Source organism: Squalius cephalus (assembly GCF_949319135.1).
Source record: "Squalius cephalus genome assembly, chromosome: 10".
Taxonomy (NCBI): Eukaryota; Metazoa; Chordata; class Actinopteri; order Cypriniformes; family Leuciscidae; genus Squalius; species Squalius cephalus.
Window position 1 is genome coordinate 8,044,618 of NC_137131.1, and position 20,502 is coordinate 8,065,119.

Consider the following 20,502-nt stretch of genomic DNA (forward strand, 5'->3'; position numbering starts at 1 on the left):
TTTTTAAACGTATGAACATTGAGTATGAGCTTATTTGATAATATACTGAAATATGGCTAGCAGGTTAACAGCAGCAGACTCTACGAGACTGTAGGGTTTATGTGGTACTGAATGTGGCTATGCAGCTTGTTAGTATAGCCTGAACCGTTAATTATAATCAGTTCAATGCAAAAAAGTTCAATAAAGCATGTGAGACTAATTGTGAGTCAACCCTTATGTTGCCTTACACTTTTTGGAAATCATGATTATTTAAGCAACAACTCCTTCATACACATAATAACCCACATTTAATGAATGCACAGTATACAGTATCTGAAATATAAAATATCAATAATATTTGTCTCGAAATAAAAATAATAAGTTCATACCCTGACATAAAACTTGGCTACATGATGACACAAAGAAAGCAAAAACAGTGTTTATCTTCTTACAGAGGTTGCATTTACATAAAAAAAGCAAACCTTCTGGCAGCTCCATGGTCACCAATGATTTGCAAAGATTTAATACAAAAACACCCCACAAAAGTATACACAACTGGCATGATTGATCAGTTACAGCACGCAAAACAAACTAAGCCTTGTAAAATTATGTGAGTATGACTGAGAGTTTGACAATAACACATTAATTTTAAAAAAGTCCTTCGGGTGCCGTTATGCTGTGCCTTTTTCCTTCCTCTTCCTTTTGACTGACCTTTTGTGAGAGCTTGTCCAACAAATAAATTGTCCGTGGTCCATTACGCTGTGCTCTGATTGTTTCCCTTGATTTCCATGGAGACCCTCTCCTTGCGTCCGGAGTATTCTCCGATAAAAGAGCCGTCCTCGTTGAAGTGCGTGTCCTCGTCGCCGTATTCCACCATGCTGTCTCCACTGTCTCCCCCTTTCAAGTCACCATTCAACGAATGCTGGCTGCTTTTCAGTGGTTTCTCATCATTATCGCTGTGTAAGACAAGGAAATATAACTGAGTTCGGCTGTTTTTGTCCTTGTTAAATTTAGTTGGTCTAATGCTCATCCAATACCTTCTTCTACTAGATTTTGAGGAGCTACATAATGCATGGGTTCACGTTCACACAAATCATATTCCGTCATTATGTCCGTACTCACACATCATTCCAAACCCATTTGGTTTCTTTTCTCTTCTTTTTCTATGGAATGCTAAAAAAGATTTTTTATAGAACTCTTTCTATAAACTTAATAGTGACCATGACTGTCAATCTCCAAAATGATTCAAAAAAGTCATCAAAGTAGTTCATATGAAATAGACAGTTCATACATGTACTGTATGTGCATTCTATTAAAACTATACTGTTTAAAAGGACTAATATGATAGAAATATTAAAACTTGTGTGAGGATGGGTGAGTTTAGGCATGCATTAACTTCACTCAAACTGTGAAGCTCATGCATTCACACAGTTGGATGTCTGTATAAAACAAGCCTAGTGTTTCAAATAGAGTTCAACCTCATTTATCCTAAACATCTTGAATGATCTGCTCAAAATATTTCAGATTTACAATTGTCACTACAAACACTGTTCTCGAAGAGATTGTTTTAAATTGCATCACCAAATGATTAATGAAACAAGAAACGCATTTATTGCTGGCCCGAAGATACGTGTCTTTCAACTAAACCAGATTGGGCGGGCAATCTTTTGTTCGCTCGATCTCAGTACAAGCTAATTTTCACATTTACAGCGAAGCCATTGTTTCTAACGTGCTACATGTGTACTAGCTACTCACAAAGCACCACGTGAAACAGGAACACATCAATGGCATTGATGTGTGAACAACATTGGTTTTGTTGTTATTGTTTAGCACATACGTGTGGTGGTTACTTTAGCTTGCTGCACGTCCAGAGCTCAGGCTGGTTTGGTGCTGGCTTTCAAACCAAAGAAAAAATGCACAAATTACAAGGAAACAGTGTCAGAGGTTGCCGTCATTCTGCCACTATGTGAGCTGTAAGTAGTAAATCCTGGTGGTGGTTTGAAATACCTGTATTCACAGAAGGTATCATCATTTATACCCTGGGACTCCAAATCAGGGTGCAGGTCTTCTTTCTCTTTCACTGAATAAACACAAGAGAGCATCCTTAATTTAGAGAGACTAACAAACATTGTTAATATTTCTATTAACACACAATATGTTAATAAGATATATTGGGCCCTATTTTAACGTCTGAAACGCAAGTATCAAGCGCAAAACGCAAGTAACTTTGTGGGCGGGTCTTGGGCGCTGTCGCTATTATACCGGCGGGATAAATTACTCTTGCGCCCGACGCAAATCTAAAATGGGTTAGTCTGAAGTAGCTTCATTATTCATAGGTGTGGTTTGGGCGTAACGTGAAATAAACCAATCAGAGCGACATCTCACATTCCCTTTAAGAGCAGGCACGCTTGTTCTATAGCGCATTCCTATTATAACGGTATTTGCCAGGCGCACGCGAGGAGCAGTTCACAGCCGAGGAGACCGACGTTCTCGTCAGGGACGTTGTGGATGGAGAAACACACCCAAATTAACTTCGGTTAAACGGGCGCATGATAATTTGGGTAAATGTGTAAGCTTGATGTATGCTTTTATAATAAACTATCTATCTATCTATCTATCTATCTATCTATCTATCTATCTATCTATCTATCTATCTATCTATCTATCTATCTATCTATCTATCTATCTATCTATCTATCTATCGTAATAATGTATGATTTGCAAAAATGAAAACTGCTGCGTCTGTGTGTAGATGAGAGAAAGTGTATGCGCGTTGTGCACACTCTACATTGATTATGGCCAAGCATGCGCCCTTAAAATAGCATATGAATAACATGCGCAACGCGCCACTGACTTTAAACTATTTTTTTTTCGGTTAGTGGCGGAATTGTTTTCTAAACCTGCAAAATAGCATGAGGGAACGTTTGCACCAGAACACGCCTCCTCTTTGCGCTGAACCGCCCCCGGGAGCGCAAGTGTATTTCTTAGTTAACCGACGTGCGTCTGTGGAGGGAAAAGTCCTCTGTGCGTCGGGTGCAAAATAGGAATGATACATTTGAAAATTAGTATATAGTAATTAATCAAAGGTAAATTGAACATTTTACAAAAGCTCATAGTCACTTAATAATCAATATGCATTTAATAAATATATATAGTTTTTTAAATTCTGAACAAATAAATAAATAGAAAATATAGCATATAGGTAATTTAGGATTTTTATACGTCATCAGCAAGCACATCTGCACATTCAAATTAACACATGTAAATTAACAGATTTGACTCATGCTGTTTGGTTACAGTGGTTTAAGAGATCCAATTCGAATACAACAATGGTATTGGCTATAGCACCTTGAATCGAGCCCAATTTGCAGCCCCCCACAAAAATGTGCAACATTTTCTAAACATAAAAGTTTTTTAAAAAGGTTTTGTAAACCTTTTGGCTTTTTCATTCTTAAAAGAAAATCCTCCAGCGAGTTTAGACATTTGTTAGGGTTTTCTTGTGTTATCTGACAGCTTTTTAAAAGATTCTGTTCACATTCACAAAAAAACTGTGCAATATTCTACAGCAACTGATTAGTTTCATTGTGTGGGAGAATACCTGAGTACTTTCCGCCTTTGTTTCGGTTCACAAAGCAGGCTATGAGCACCGTGAGAGTGAGCAGAGCTATGGCGCACATGAGCCCGATGAACCATCCCTGGTTGGAGATGCCGCCATGAATACTGGCCAGACCTGTGAGAGACAAAACATTCACTTACCAACCCATAATTTGATATTTACTGAGGACACTTCACTGAATGTTGAGAACATCTGAGACTAAATGAGAGACACCAGGCAAACTCTAGAATGGGAATGTGCTGATATTAATATTAAACTGCCAGACTGCATGTCTAATTGATCAATGGAAGAGGCTGATAAAGCATAATTACTTTTATCAAGTCCACAGAACACATGCTCTGGGATGGACATGGCATACACCACTCATGATAATTTTATCACAGGATGTTGCTTGCACTCTCGATGAGATGAGAAAGGAAGAGACAAAAGACGATTTTGGTTTGCATTTCTGTCATGTCGGAGACTATTTTCTCCTCACCTTTGGCCCTGGTCTTGATAACGTCTTCAAAAATACTAGAATTATCAACCCAGCTTTTAGTCATAAGACGCACTGTGTATTCAGTCCCAGGTTCGAGCCCTTCAATGATGTGGAAAGTCTTAGAAGAGTTTAGCGCATCGGATATCTTCCAGTTACCTTCACCTACAAGACGTGCATAGGTGAAGTGGTGTTAGTATGCTACAAATATCTACTGCCTATGTATAGACAAAACAGTAAACAATTATTAGGGCTTCCAAATTAATATGTTAATTTGGGTACAATAATTCTTTAAAAAACGCAATTGAAAATTTAACCTACAGGTAGATGTTAATTTGATCAAAATCAGTAACTGGCATCAATTGACAGCCCTAATAATTATAATATATATTTTCATATATAATATAAATGATCGATATTATTGCAAATATGAATATATAAATCTATTAGTGCTGTCAAATCTAACATCTAACATAATTTTTTTTTTTTTTATAATATATTTGTGTGTGTATATACACACATACACACACACATATATATGTATACATGCACATATGTTATATAAACAAACTTTTTTGTAAGATGCATGCGGTAAATGATGAATAATCAATTTGACAGCACTAAAATCTATACATCTACTTATAAATCTATGCCAATAATCTAAAGGCTACACAAATCACTAATGAACTTTTTTTTGTGACTGAATTTACTTTGACTAAACCAAAAACTGTTATATGGAGAATTTAGAAAAGAGTGAGAAATACTACTGAACTAAGAGGTATTATTTACAAAAACTAGGGTGAAGAACAGTAAGAAAGGCTTACGGTTGTTCATAAAGGCAACATATAACTCTGACTCCGTCTGTTCTGTGCCAGGAATCCAGCTGATATTTGCAAAGTTGTGACTAACTGAGGTGCTAATATTCAACAAAGCTGAGAGAAGAGAGAAATGACAGAGGGTTAGTACTGTAAATGACACAAAGAAGGGTTGCTTGTTGGATATTGTTAGACTTGGGAGAAAGGAGAAAGAGTGACTTCTTTATTTTTGTTATATTCACTGTAATGTATTAACTTTGCCAGACATTACTTTAATGAAATGCTGCTTATTAGCATTGCCATATTTCTAAATATGGGATGCACTGTCAAGTCGCAGTGAACTGAAAATGTAAACAGTATCACAGTAACATTGTCCTAACCAGACGTGATGCTATAAAGATACAAATGATGAAAGCTATTTATTGTATGTAAAGTTTTTTTTTCACAAACTTTTAAATACATTCATTTTAGTAGTGAATGACATCACCAGTGAAGTAAGTAAAGTTGGAGTGATCATACAAAATTCAAGTAATTACCAGTTTGACAAACAAGAGAATGTTTTCTACTACTCTCGTAATTACTGTAATTTTGTCATGTGAACGCAGCATTAAACATGAAATGTTTTTTATATTGGCTGGGACTTTGTTACGTCGCAGAGCGACTTTTACTTTCATTGTGGTCAGACTAATTACTTGTCGCTGGAAACCCGGGAGTCACGGCTGGATAGGACATGGCATGAGGAAATTAACGTGATGGGATGTCACAAACAAATGGCGGATCTTCAGATGGTGGAATGGAGTGTGGTTTAATTTCCATCAGAAACATAGCTGCGAGTCTTCTGTAATTAAATGACTAATTAACGGCCTGAAATAATGATGTGCTCGTTACACTGGGTGAAATAAGATGAAATTATGAGAGATAATTCTAGACAGTGTCGCTGAGTAATAATTATGCAGTCACCGAGTTCTGAGAGCTGCAGAAACATCTGAACTGTTTCTATTCAGGAAGCCAAAAGTATTGGACTTGGACAATTGCTACCTACACGGCACATGCCACCGGAGCTATATCAATCACAGATAACTTGTGTTTTCATCACCTTCAGGTGTAGCAATTAGGCAGACTGTTGTCTGCTGTCAAAACTCATTACCACACATCTCAATCACCTAACGCCTTCCCCTTTGGGCAAAACATGCAAATGGAACACATTTATTCTCAGGCTCTTTTCAGGAATCCATCTGCACCGAAGGACCATGTCTATCCTGCCCATCGCCGCATGCTCAAATGACATCCTCTTATCGTGATGGGCTTCCATCCACCCTGTTATTGTAGAAATTGCGCTAATCATCGGTGCGGTGTGACACACCTTTGCTTGACACAGAAATGGCGCCATAAATATTGAGCAAGCTAGCTGGAGGTTTGTCAGACCGCATCTGCCGCCACAGCGGGAGGGAGGAAAGCTCGCGCCACACGTGCCCTGCAAGGCTGCTCCCGAAAGCCACTTTTGTGGTGCTGAATTTAAACGGCTTCCTCTTATCCACTTAGCAGACACTTCTGTGCAACATCAGCACTGTTCCTCAGCCCCCCGACAAACCCCGATAAATCAGACCTCGACACTTCGACTATACAGTACACTATTGTTGGGGGTCAGTACATTTTTTTTTTTGAACAAAATACAATTATTCAGCAAGCATTACATTAATCAAAAGAGACAGTAAAGACATTGCTACAAAAAACATATTTTTCAAATAAATGATGTTCTTGTGAACTTACTATTCATCAAAGAACACTGTTTTTCAACATTGATAAAAATATTTTTCCCTTGAGTTGTTGAAAAATTTCACACGCATCCTAGCCTGGCTAACGTCAGACCAAGTCTCATTTGATACTTGGTCTGGGAACCACGTGTTCATTTTCTCGTATTTGAGGCGTGGTTTACGAATGCCCAGAGCCGTTTATTGGGCGCTATGAATGTCTATCAAATGCGCCTGTAGTAGCTCATAGCCAATTGCTTCAATTATACCAGATGACGTATGTAGAGTGACAGAAATTCGACGAGGAAAAAGACGATGGCGATGGGTCAAAGATTTATTTGTACACGATGGCGTTTAGCGAATATTACCGTTTGTGCAAGATAAACATGAGGGTAGAAGGTAACGTCGAGTCTGATGCCATGTTGGATCCATAGATATAAACAAACTGCTTCGGTGTCGTCATCGTCTTGCTGCTCCCTCCCCGTTCTGTGATTGGTTCCCTTTTTCAGGGGAAAATTTGGTCCATGGTGTCCAGACTGCCTAGCAGCGTGAATAAAATCGCGCTGCGAGCAAGGCAGTATGGGGAAACCCAGGCTACACGTATCCATGAAAACGACTAAAAACGCTGTATTATGTACAGTATGCCAGGCCAGTAGTTGGCGACGTCACTTCGTAAAGAAACACTACGCACCTATAGACTTAAAATGTAAAACGCATGTCCATGTCACCGTTTTCACAAATTTGTGTTTATGTACACTCTAATAAATGCAGGGTTGTTTTAACCCAAATTTGGGTCAAATATGGACTAACCCAACCGTTGGGTTGAAATTTTTATTTAAGTAAATGTAACCCAATGTTTTGTCCTTATTTGACCCACATTTGGGTTAAAACAACCCAGCATTTTTTTGAGTTTAGGCTAGTTTACACAGAGACGATAATGGTTTCGATTTCAAAAACTTTCAGCTTTTAGTTGAAAATGGTATCATTTTTATTGTTATAATATTTCACAATACTCCTGTTTTTACTGTATATAAAAGAAATGCAGCTTTGGTGATCATACTGTATGAGACTTCTTTCAAAAACATTTTTAAAAAAATCTTAAAGACCCCAAACCTTTGAACAAATGTGTTTCCATTATTACAAAACTGAATATTTGTAGAGACCGTCGGCATAAAAAAAGCCCAATTTGTTCCTCATTTGTTCTTTCAGGCTTGCTGTTGTGTGGTTTAGTACCTATAGAAGAAAGAGTAGCATTAGCCACAGGGGAAACAGTGGTTTTTCTTGGAGGAAATCGTGAGCCGGATTTTCCTGGAAAAAAAGACAGTATTTTAAATGGTTTGAACGGATGTGATGTTTCTACGAGAGAGTTAGGCCTGTGATGTACTAAATAGGAAGAAGCTCAATGCAAAATAAAAATAGTCTGTGTTAGCTGAACCATAGTATTATGCAAGGAATATTTTGATTGGATTGAACTGGATTAAATGGAATAAATCAATTAGTTTAATCTACCAACATAGAGCAGATGACAGGTTAATAGTGAGATTGATCTAATTTAGCAACCATCTATGGAAGACCTCACATCTATGGAAGGCTTACACAAGGACAGGGCAAAAAAAAAAAAAAAAAAAAAAAAGCACACGAAAATTAAATGATTATCCCGTTATGAACACATGCATTTTCAAGATAGATTTCTACAGTACAGCTACAAATGTATCCTCTAGTCTAGTGTGCTAGCTATTTCTAGTGCTAAAGAAAACAAAATACTTCATACTGATGTTGAAAGAGGCCACATCTGTTGAAGCTGGCAAAACAAAAGCAATAAAGCAATGAAAAAGACATATTGCAAGGACGACAGAAAGACACTGAGATCACAGCAAATTTAGCTCATAAGACAGCTTGTTTATAAGACAGCAGTGCCTGTTACCAAAGCATTAAAGCGAAAATGCAATAGCAAGAAACAAAGAAAAGTATATAAAAATATGATGCCATACTTTTAAATGTCACACTAGAAATATGAAAGTATTACAAAAGGGTTTTGAAAGTCTAATTTGTATGTTGCAGAGATGGTACCAGATGGAAATACCATGGAATTGATGTCATATTCATGTACACCATGGTTTGAGCATGGAAACCAAGATCTATTAAATAATACAATGGTTTCACTATGCTTGTGGCCAAAAACATGGTATTGCCATGGAAACACACAGAAATACTTTTAAAATAAGACATTATAATTCTCATACACCCAGTTGTGCTTTAATTAAACAGATTTTCACTATCTGTATTTGAAATCAACCGATTTTCTTGATGTATGCTGGTCATGTTTAAGTCTGTATGCAGTTGTTTCCCATTGACAGAAAGATATCTCTCCTCACATCAGAGCAGTAATTTGTTTTCTTGACTGTTTTCAATTACTCTGCCGAATATTGGTATTATGCCTAGGGATTTTCATCTCGATCATATTTCTTCCCTGAATACAACTTCCTATATGAACCCTCAGTGAAACGGAAATAAACAGCACTTTATTAACAATCCGCTAACTGCCGATGATGTATGTATGTCGCCGTGAACCATTAATCATGATAAATGTGCTGTAAATTCACACTTGTGTGGTTTTTTCTTTTAATATATTTTTGGATGTTGATTACCAACTTATTTCTATGTCTGTACTAATAACAATCCAACATTTCCAGCCCCAAAGGCAACATATTATTTCTTCTTCCTTTTTGCAGGCGAGCTTTTACCCTCAAATCAATAAGCGCTTGCTCTTCCAAGACAGTGATGAATGCAGCCCAGTCGCACACTGTTATGATATTGTTTAGCTATAAAGAAATGCTTAGATGGGCATATGAAAAGCTTGGTGAGATGGGAGGTCGAAATAATGTCCCCTGCATTCGCCGGGTCGATGCCCATAACAACAGCAACTTGGTCATCCATGTCAGAGAGTCAGATTCCCTGTCCTTTGGAATGCCACAGGCTGACTCCCCGGAGACGACCCCACCCCTGAGCAGCTGCTACCCCGTACTCACTTGCTTCAGGGACAGTGGTGCGCTCCTCACTGGCAGCTGGTCCGCAGCCCACCCGCGTGCAACACCGTAGGTAAAACTTGTATTTGCTCAGTGCTTCCAGGTCCTGGAGGTGCTGCTTATTGCTATCAGTAGAGATGTTGAGGGTCATCAGAGGACCTAGTTCCTCTGTGTCATTTACTAAACAGGAAAAGGAAACAGAGCACACCGTCAGTGCAAAGCATGGTGCATTTCTAAACAAGTCATATAGCTCCACATATTACACTCTAAAAAATGCTGGGTTGTGTTAACCCAATGTTGGGTCAAATATGGACTAACCCAACGTTGGGTTAAAAATTCAATTTAAAAATGGACAAACCCAGCCGTTGGTTTACATTTTTAATGTAACCAATGCAATTTGTCCATTTAGTCCATATTTGACCCAAAATTGGGTTAACACAACTCAGCAGTTTTTAGAGTGTAGAATGCACACAGATTATAAACGAGAAAGAAAGATATGCAGCAAAGCGACATGTGTTCATCATATGTTATGGTTGGTCGCTCAGCTGGACTGGTAGCAGGAAGGCCATGTCATTGAAATGTCAGATGTGTTTAGTCAGCCAGAGGTCAAATTCAACTCTTTTTTTTTTTCTACTGAAACAGACTGACAGCCTGCACTAGGATTGTCACAATACCCACATTTCTGTAGTGGATGACAATAAGGTTTTCACAATACTATGTCTTGTGGTACGATACAAAAGTATCACAATGCCACATATGATGTTTGGATGTGTTATTGCACGGACTACATGTTGTGGCTATTGGATGTCATATTAATTTTTTTATTTCACAATATATACAGTAAATAAATAGTTGTATTGAATATTTGAATATTGTCTTAAAAAACAGTTCTGAGCTTCTGCACACAATTCAACTGCAACTGATATGCTAAACTCCTTTATTATTAAAGTTTAATATGAATACATATAAAAATCCAAGCAATGATTGGTAAACAGTCAGCAATAGGAAACAAATAAATAAATAAATAAATAGATTTTTCTTGGCAGTACTGTTGTCTGATTTTATATATTAGACACAATATTTATTATTACTATTATTATTAACTGCATTCACTCATGACAAACCAGTTGTCTTTGCATTAATAACCTTGGCAAGAACTGCATTTGACCTTTCACGCACATGCATCACAGCAAGGGACGAGCGCTATTCAGAGATCATGCACACACATACCAATGTGTACGTGTGACAGTAGCCATCAGGACTTGGATACCGAATTGAGTCCTACAGATTAAAACATAATTTCCTATGCATGTGTTATTGAGCTATTGTTCTTATGCAGCTTAAACAGGTTTGAGTCTGCCCTGCAACATGTTGTGATTCTCCATTTCCTCCTAATAATTCTCTGCCCAATAAACATAAATAATAATAAACACTAGTTCTGAATCCTCCATAAGTAATTCACAATGTGCAAGTTTTCACAATGTGTGACTTCAGCGTAGTTGGATCTGGCTGCGGGCCATCTGTGCAGTGGCTCTTTAATCCCAGTTGCTATTTTCCATTCGATGGGTACAGCTGTGTGCTCTTTCGCCAGCATTTTACACGCCACTTTCTTCAAGGAGACTTCAATGAGTCCACTTCAAAGGGAAACACAATGGTTCTAGCAAGCTCTCCTGATGAAAATGTTACTTCTTTAAATACGCAACCTGACACTTGGCCTCAATGATCAGCCACAGCATCAAACACAATTAGCTGACGAGGCCTTCCAGACTGTATGCATCATAATCAGCTCCGTCATCATTCCTGCTGGGATCTGGTTGCGTGTTGAGCGGTGTGCGTGCCCAGCCTGGTGTTATACTGTGATACGATGCATGTAGAACAGTGTAGGATCAGCGCGATGAAGGGTGTCAGGATGGTATACCGGGTCATACATTTCTTTCCCATGAGCTCTGCTCTACCTACATGCCATGATCGCCCAGACAAGGGACAAGGGGTTCACAAACCCGTTTTGGAAACCCGTTTTGGTCTAGACAATCTTAGCACATAGGTAGTGCAGAGTTGCGCTGGTTCGGCTGACAAAAATGGTTCGGCTGACAAAATACGTTTGCTAGACAAGGGGCAGACCTTCTATTTCTTGAAAAAATAAAATTCATTTTAAAAACATTTTTCCTATAGTTGTAGAAACAATCTGAAAAGTGGGGATAGCACAATCTAAAACTTATTTGCTTTGCTCCTGAATATAAATTAGCTGTGCTCATTCACCCAGTAGCTTAACTGGTTTGCTGAAAAGTAGACATTAAGTAGGTATAAAAAAAGAAAGACAAGTTTTCTGTTGAATTTTCCCATTAAAATATCTAATACAAATCTTGAAACAATACTTTTCCAATTATTTTTTACTTTTCTGGTTAAACAAAGTAAATAAATCTGCCAGTGCACTAAGAAATAAATACACATATTCAAGATACAATCTATGAAAACAAGTCTTAGTATCCTATGCAAATTATATTTTCAAGCATATTTCTTGTTTCAGGGATTTTCAGATATTTTACGTGGGAAACAAGTCAAAAACACTAATAAGAAGCTAATTATAAATCATTTCTTAGTGTAGCGGCCTTAGTATTAACCAGGCTTGGCTGCTTTTACCTTCTGCAATGATGCTTGCCTCAGTTAGTGAGACTTCTGATTGGTTTTGTTTTATGTGGTCGGCTACAATTATGCTTAATCTTACAATTAAACTTTGAATATCAAAATCTACACCCTGAATCCTGAAAAATACCTCTTGCTATTTAGAGATACGCTTCACAATGTTTCCCATTTTCCTATAGTGCATCACTTAACTATTAATACGAACTGCATTGTTAACCCGCTACATAATCAGTGGTCTTATTCACTGTAAATCTTAATTAAAAGCATACTCTAACGGCATGCAGTAAATAGCTGTTCAATTCACTAGTGTGCATTCAATCCAGTATAACAGGACCTGTATAATAAAAATAAGCAAATTGAGTGAGGCAACTTAAACAAGTCAAAGTAATTGTTTTCCATAAATCATTTAGCAAATACAACTGTGTCTTATTGAGGTCCTATACAGCCATAATACTGAAGTGTCTGTTGAATATAAGATGCAGCTGCCAACCCTAAGGTAGGTGGCACAACAATATCTCCTAGTGGTGAGACGTGGGCATCACTTGAAGTAATGAGACGTGAACCATAAAAGAACACTTTGCTGATTTTATATTTCCAAATCCGAATCTGCATCATGGGGAACATGCTGACACAGGGGCAGTAGCTTTTTTAATGCTCTCTGTGCCATAAAAAATTACATTCTGTTGTCTGGCCCTTTAAGAGACATGAAACTGAATCAGTGCAAATCTAGTGGTTTGTGGTTTAACTGTAAAATCACTATAATGACCAGTAATGCTGCTGTGTCATGGGCCACGACAGAAATGCATATTAGGAAAGCTGTTTACTCAAACCCCATGCACATAACCCTAACAGAAAGATGTAGCGAGGGTTATGAACTAAATGGAAATGCAGTGTTCACATACTTAGCTGATATTGGAGGATGTAGCCGATTAGGACTCCATTTGCGTCAACTGGAGGAGACCAGGTCAAGGTGACCTTGTCTTTCTGGACGTTTGAAACACTGAAAGCAGCTGCTTGACCAGGTACTGAAAGTAGGGGAAGAAAGAAAGTTGACAGAGTTGACAAATTATTTGAATTATTTAAAGGGACATTTCACACACAAATGGTCATTACACAGCCATGCATAATGGCAAAAAAGCCTAATATTACCTAATTAAATTATTAAATAAAGTTCAAAAATAAAGTAAAGTTTAATATATATATATATATATATATATATATATATATATTATTATTTTTTTTTTTTTTTTTTTTTTTTACAATTATTTATATATATATATATTTTTTTTTTTTTGTTGACATTGTAAGGACATTATAAGTATATATATATTTGTATATATACTTATAATGTATATATTTGTACATTATAAGTATATAGACTTTGACATTGTTTCAATGTGTATCAGTTGCAAAGGAGTGGACAAATATGTTCAAATACTCCATTTAATGTCAACGAACTTTACATAAACACAAGTTTATAAAAATACGCTTTTTTTCCACAAAATCTATATGTCACTGTTTGTTATGTAGTAAAATACCCAGATGTAGCAGAAAACATCTAGGTCATTTTTGCATTTGATTCTCTCACTGGCCACAATTCTAACCTTGAAATCATGATTAGATATAAAATAACGTAATACTGCACATGTGAAAATTGGCTCAGAGGAAGATCGTGTATTTGTTCAGTTTTTCTGGTGATTAAGGGATGATGCAAGATTTCTTCACCTTACAAATAGTTGTCGAAAGCAAAAATGCTACAAACAGCACATCATATTTTGTGAGCAAGTGACGTTCTAGAGCAAAACAGGCACTGTTTTTGGAATCAGAACTCAAAAAAAGAAACAAGTATGGGATTTCACTCAGCAAATATGATGCAAGGCAGTGTTATTCATTCATTTGTTCCAAATCTTTGCGACTTCCTTTCTTCCGTGAAAGATATCTTCCCCTGTACCAAAGGTCTTTCATCTCATTTTCATTTCCAAACATTCAAACTTGCTGTGACATGAACGGTCACATGAAAAACCAGAACCAATGCCATTTTTGGGTAAACCAACTATTTCCATCTTATTTATCACTCACAGAACCAAGTTTATTATGTTTAGCTGAAGTATTTCCACATCTTCTCCTCACTCACCTCCCTCAGGGGTTTTGAAGTTGACCGGATGACTGCCAGGCCCGTTTCCTCTACTGTTAAAGGCCATGACAATGAGGCTGTATTCTGAGAAAGGCCTAAGCCCTGTGACTACCGCATGGTTCCTCTCGCCTGAGAACGTCGCCGTGTGTTTGTCGCCGTGTGTTTTCTTTGAGTCCAGCAGACTACGAAGCCTCCACCAGCTTACCTGTAAGCACATGAAGATATATTAGTCTGTAGATAGTGAAGGGACAGCTGATGAGTCAAAAACAACACGGATTAATACATGTGGATAGGCTCTGACAGCTTGCTGGGAAACAAGAGGAGCTTCAAGGTCACAAAAAGGGGTTATTAGCCTTTAAACCGTGGCTAAAAAGCAAAAGACACATTGGTGCGGAATTACCCTGTAGCCCCCCAGATGTCCATGGAGTTTGTCCTTGTGGACATGGTCCCATCTGACCTTCACCATGGTGTTGTTCATCACTTCTACGGCTACATCCTCTGGAGCTGCTGAGGGGACTATGGACGAATAACATGCAAACGAAATATTACAAATAGCTCTATATAGCTGCCTTCAAATTACACTGTTCCTACATCAAAATAATGTCAGTGAATTAGATTCAGCTATATCCACGAAATAAGGACCAAGAAATGTGGTGTAATTTTGTGGGTAATCATGGGAAAAACTGTGGTGGGGGTAATAGTTGTTTACATGTAGTTATGGACTATAATATTGTTTTTATGCTTTGTAACTACATTTCGTTATCAAACACATTGCAAATTGCCTACATAACACTTATTTACCATACACAATCTAAGTAATCTATATAAACAACACTCCACCATTCACAAGCTCACAGACATCATATATGACACTCGCTAATGAGAAGAGATTTGATTATTATAATGGAATAAATCCTAGTAAACACCAGTGTTGGGGAAACAATGTTGAAACTGTACTTTGCCAAGATAAGCTACTGATAAATTTAAATAGTTAAACTTTAATTAAGCTATTCTTTTGAAAAGGTAGTTAGCAAAATGTAGCTTACTATATTGATGGAAGAAATATTTTTTAAATAAATAACTATTAGGGTTAGGACCCACAAATTAGATCCGATTTTTACACACTTCATCATTAACAGTTCTTGTTAACAGTTATATAATCATTAAAAAAAAAAAGTTATACTTTTTTGCATTCCGGTCCATTTTGACCCTGGTATCAAATAAGGTTTTACACATGATGTTACGCATGACTGTTTTTTTATTTTATTTTTTATCTTTGAGCTAGACTTGTATCTAAATTAATTTTGTAAAATATATGCAGCCTCTTTCTTTCCCATATCTCATACACACTTTTAGTGCTGAATTTTGTGGATAAACTTGAATATGCACGCATATTGATGAAACATTGCAGAATGAAAAATGTGTAATCTTTTTCATATGAATCTGAATGTTCATGCAAGTAAAATGTATTTAATACATTCAACATTTAAGCAATGTAGAGTATATATTTATGTTGTTTTGATAGAAAAAAATGTCCAATTACAGAACAAATTACTCTTATAAGCCTTTTTTTGTGAATCAGAAACATGCAGCTCAAACAGCAGCATTATTCAGTTTCCTGAATGACTCAAATAAACTGGTTCATTTTAGTGAATCAAAAGCATAACCAATGTAGTACAATTCCAAAAATCTTATGAACAGGCTTATACTTATGAATCATTTAAAGTCATTAATTATGAATATTCCCCCCCAGATATTTTTTTCCTTGAAAGTATTAAAATAATCCTTATTGGAATCATTAAGGAATCTAGAATGATAAAACTCTGCCATGCAGGTATTCAAACAGGTGGCTCATTTTTAAAATATGGTCATTTACATGAACCATCCATTTGAACTAATTCACTTCAGGTTGCTCAGCTTGAAATCTGCATGTGCAAAAACAGCATTCATTTGCTTATTTTCATTTTGGGAGTAAATCAGTTGCTCCCCAACACTGGCAAACATGTGCTAAGATAAGACAGAAATAAGAAAGAGGGAGAGAGAGCAAAAAGGGGTCTAAACTAAGCGTATTGCACAGAGAGGTAGTGACCTGAGATAACATCGGGAGGGCAACTCCAAAAGAAAACTGAAGGCAAGAGAATAATTATAGTCGCAAATGTAAATAGCTCATAGCCATGATAACATTTCATTTGTTAGTCTACAAAGACTCCGAGTGAGGAAATCGTTCCCCCTTGTGCAATTTAATATCCTCAATAAGGCAAAACAAATCGGCGTATCAGAGCCGCCGTTTGGATATTGTGTAAAGGCAAGACAGTATTTCATCAGCATTCTTTGCCCTCTAGGTGTGTTGATATTCTCGTCACACATGTACTGCACTTTCGCTAGAAGGTGGGTGGGGGGGGGGGGGGGGGTTCCATTTACAGGCATTTGCAATGTAACAAGACCCTTACAGACAAAGAAAAGGTTAGAAAAAAAAAAAAAGATGTGTCTTTCAAATTCTTCACCTTCTTTGTACAGCTCTCAAAGGTAAACATGCACAATGCTTTGACAGTGAGTGAAATGTCAATGGTATTGGCTTATTTGAATGCACACTTTCATCTCCACAGCTCAGACACAATGGCGGTTGCTCCTACTTACAATCCTCTCCTGAGTATGCCGTTATTATTTTAGGGTCCGGACCCCAGCCCGCGTGGTTCTTGGTTTGAATTTTGATCTCGTAAAGGACGAACGTCGGGGTGTTTTTAACCACAAACGAATGCCTCTTCACAATGTGCTCCATCCAGTCCTCTCCGCTGCCTTGTCTTCTGTAGCTTACTTTGTACTCCAGACCAGGCCCGTCGTGTTCAATAGGTGACAATGGCTGTGACAAGAGTACGAAAGAGCTCAGTTAGTGACGGGAAACACTAAATCAAAGGAAATAGCATTTAGTTGCTCAAACACTTGCTGTTTATATTGTCTCAGCCTCAGAGGGCGAGCTCATAAAACTTTCACTCGCTGACCATATGACCATATTGCACAAAAAATAAAAGGCAAACATTGGTTGAAATCAACCTTTACAATCAGAATGGCTAACTTTTACACTCCTTCCCGGAATAAGGGCGAACTTTTTCTTTTTGAATTAGTCTGAGTTGATATACTGAGCATTTGAAGGTGGTTAGTAGCAATTTAGCAAGACATCCCTGAATAGAACTGTATATTCATGCTTTGTTTTCTTTGTTATGATTTTGAAATAACCTGAACGATTAGAATTCTGATGAGAAATTGTATATACACTTTACACTACTGTTCAAATGTTTGGGGTCAGTAAGATTTTTAAAATGTTTTAGAAAGTCTCTTCTGCTTACCAAGGCTGCATTTATTTGATCAGAAATACAGTAAAATCAATACTATTATGAAATATTATTAGTATTATTAATAACTGTTGTCTGTTGTAATATATTTTAAAATGTAATTTATTCCTGTGATGCAAAGCTGAGTTTTCAGCATCATTACTCCAGTCTTCAGTGTCACATGATCCATGATCTTTCTATTATACTGATTTTGTGCTCAAGAAACTTTTCTTAATATCAGTGTTTTCAAACGGTTGTGCAGCTTACTGTTTTTGAGGAAACGTTTTGAATGAATAGAAAGGTTAATTTACTTGAAATAGAAACATTTAATGTCACTTTCAATCAGTTTAATGCATCCTTACTGAACAAAAAGAAATATTCAGACTTTTGAACGGTAGTGTATATATTTGTTTTGCATTTTTTCGCTGTACAACCATTTGTGGGGACTGTTTTATAGTTATAATTATATAATCCATTAATTGTATAATCCCTTTTTTCCCATGAGGGTATATTTTTCTGGTAAACGGCTGATAGACCTGGTTCATTGTTAGCAATTTATCTTGATGTCAAACAATGTAACAATTGATTTTTTTTAACAGCTCCGAGGTACATCAGTTAACTTTCCTTTTACAATCGTCCTGCAGCAAAAGACAGAATAAAATGCAAGTACTCATTTAAGTCCACCGTTAACAATGAAAATCCTCATAATTCTACAAAAGTACACGTGTATTAGCATGAAAAGGCGGCCGAATAATAGCCTAGAAACCGTAAAAGAGATTCACCTTTATGTGAAAATCAGAATTTATGCATCCCGTTCCTTTTACTTTTTATTAAAGACTCACTCTGGGCTCCTTTTGATGGGAACGTGTGTCTAGAGAGATCCATTTCTGCAGGGCTTTGTAACTTTCCCAACAGCACGACGGTGGAGATAGCCATGTTTTTCTATGCAAAAATCCCTATCTCGGGGAATACGCTTATCGATAATTGGAAACTAACAACTGACACTGTTAGTTTGCTCTCCCGCTTTGAGAACTAAATGAAATTCTGTATTTGAGAGCACTTCTTTATCTGTGCAGCCCTTCCAGTGCTTTGAACCTTAGATATTCCTCAAGACTATTGGAATTAAACGTTTAGCATCGTACCTCCCAGTTGATATCCATTTCATGTGGCAAATGACCTTCGATCTTGATATTTTCTGGGTTCTTGTCGGGTGCTTTGGAAAGAGCAGAAATATGGATTTTGTTGGAGGTGAAATTGTTAGTGGAAAAATGGCCTGTGAAATATGCACTTTATAGACTGGAGCTTAAACGACAGGGAAAATCAATTATCTCACAAGTTGTTTTAAAGTTCAGTGGGCGATGAAGTTGGGCTCACTGTTGTCTATGGAGGTGACGTGGTTGGGAGAAACAGCAAGAGAGCTTATAGATACCTGATGCTGGAGTTTTGTATCTTTCAGTGGCCCGGCTTGGCAAACCTCTTCCGACCTCATTGATGGCGGAGACTCTAAAACGGTAGTCCACATGTCCATTAAGCTTCAGCAGAGCGGAATGATGGTTTCCAGGTATTCTCGTAATCTCTCTCCAGCTGCCCGGCTCATGTTGGCTTTCCTCAAACTCTATAACAAACTCTGCACAAAGTTTCAAATTAGAACTGTCAGCACATAGACCACAAAACATATTTTTTTCAAACCTTAAATATGTACAGTACATGTTGAAAAATCAAAATGAACTGGTTTTACTCAGGATATATCATTTAAATTGACTCAACATGACTACATTAGGTAACACCAATGAAAATTGTTTGTAAAGGTTAAATCGGGTAGAAAACAGCCCCTTGATGTAAAAACTGCATGTTTCCACTATTTTCAATACAAGTAGCCTTGGTGAGCATAAGAGACAAAAATATTAAAAAAAAAATGTTTTGGAAACCTTTTGAACGGTAGTGTAATTTGCATAATGTGGAGTCATTTACATGAGGTAAACACTGACCAAACAAACTAAATACTATTCTGCATGACAAGTCGATGAGTAGCCTTAAAAAGTGTATCCCAAATAGTGATATACAATATGGGCAATATGGGTGTTAAGACCATGTTACCAGTAATGGAGCTGTTATGGTCATCTCCTGGAATCCACTGCACTTTCACACTTCTCCCATTATGTTCAGACAGGATCACATCCTCTGGTGGATCAGGAACATCTAAAGAAAACAACACATTTTATTTAGGGCTGTCAGTCGATTAAGCATCTCGATTTCAATCAGATTCATTACATGATATTGCTTTTTTGTTGCCATTTCATAGACGTTTTGGGGACAGTAGAAGAAAAGAAGGAAAAGATAGGGAGAAGAGGGTGGGAGGGCCTGGAAAATGACTCCAGCTGGTTTCAAACATGCCAGATCGTGTCTCCAGCTAGTTCATTTGAACAAATACTATGTGGTGCTGTCTTATTAAGGATTTAATTCCAGTCGTGACACAGCTGGTAGCCAAATCCCCCCTGTGCCGTGTGCTGAACCAATTTCAGCCCTCAAACCTTGTGTCTATCTCTACTTTCCTTAACTGTAAAGACTAAAAGCACATAACTCACCCACAACTGAAAGCTGCGCAACCGCCATGTCTTGGTCAACCGGTGTTCTGGCCACACAGACGTATAAGCCCTGGTCTCCAAAGATCACATTAATGATCTCAAGCACTCCATCGTCCATGATATATCTATAGACACCAGCAAAGACACTG

The 20,502-nt window shown here is 37.3% G+C and overlaps 1 protein-coding gene across 15 annotated transcripts in view; it reads right to left on the reverse strand.

The window, feature by feature from the left end:
- Positions 1-270: 270 nt before the first annotated feature.
- Positions 271-20,502, reverse strand: part of chl1b (cell adhesion molecule L1-like b) — an 88,051-nt gene continuing 67,819 nt past the window's right edge. For 4 of the 15 annotated variants that reach the window (XM_079882520.1, XM_079882521.1, XM_079882512.1 and 1 more), the window contains 16 exons: positions 20,354-20,478; positions 19,866-19,967; positions 19,198-19,395; positions 18,911-18,981; positions 17,077-17,299; positions 14,840-14,955; positions 14,440-14,644; positions 13,208-13,330; positions 9,666-9,842; positions 8,408-8,437; positions 7,870-7,944; positions 4,895-5,002; positions 4,074-4,235; positions 3,578-3,709; positions 1,987-2,059; positions 271-935 (listed from right to left, as the gene is read on the reverse strand). In XM_079882520.1, the coding sequence (XP_079738646.1) occupies positions 734-935; positions 1,987-2,059; positions 3,578-3,709; positions 4,074-4,235; positions 4,895-5,002; positions 7,870-7,944; positions 8,408-8,437; positions 9,666-9,842; positions 13,208-13,330; positions 14,440-14,644; positions 14,840-14,955; positions 17,077-17,299; positions 18,911-18,981; positions 19,198-19,395; positions 19,866-19,967; positions 20,354-20,478 (2,122 nt within the window). In that variant the 3' untranslated portion in view covers positions 271-733. Of the gene's footprint in view, positions 936-1,816; positions 1,874-1,986; positions 2,060-3,577; positions 3,710-4,073; positions 4,236-4,894; positions 5,003-7,869; positions 7,945-8,407; positions 8,438-9,665; positions 9,843-13,207; positions 13,331-14,439; positions 14,645-14,839; positions 14,956-17,076; positions 17,300-18,910; positions 18,982-19,197; positions 19,396-19,865; positions 19,968-20,353; positions 20,479-20,502 lie in introns of all 15 variants that reach the window. The other 11 variants (XM_079882516.1, XM_079882514.1, XM_079882517.1 and 8 more) reach the window with 9 other exon arrangements.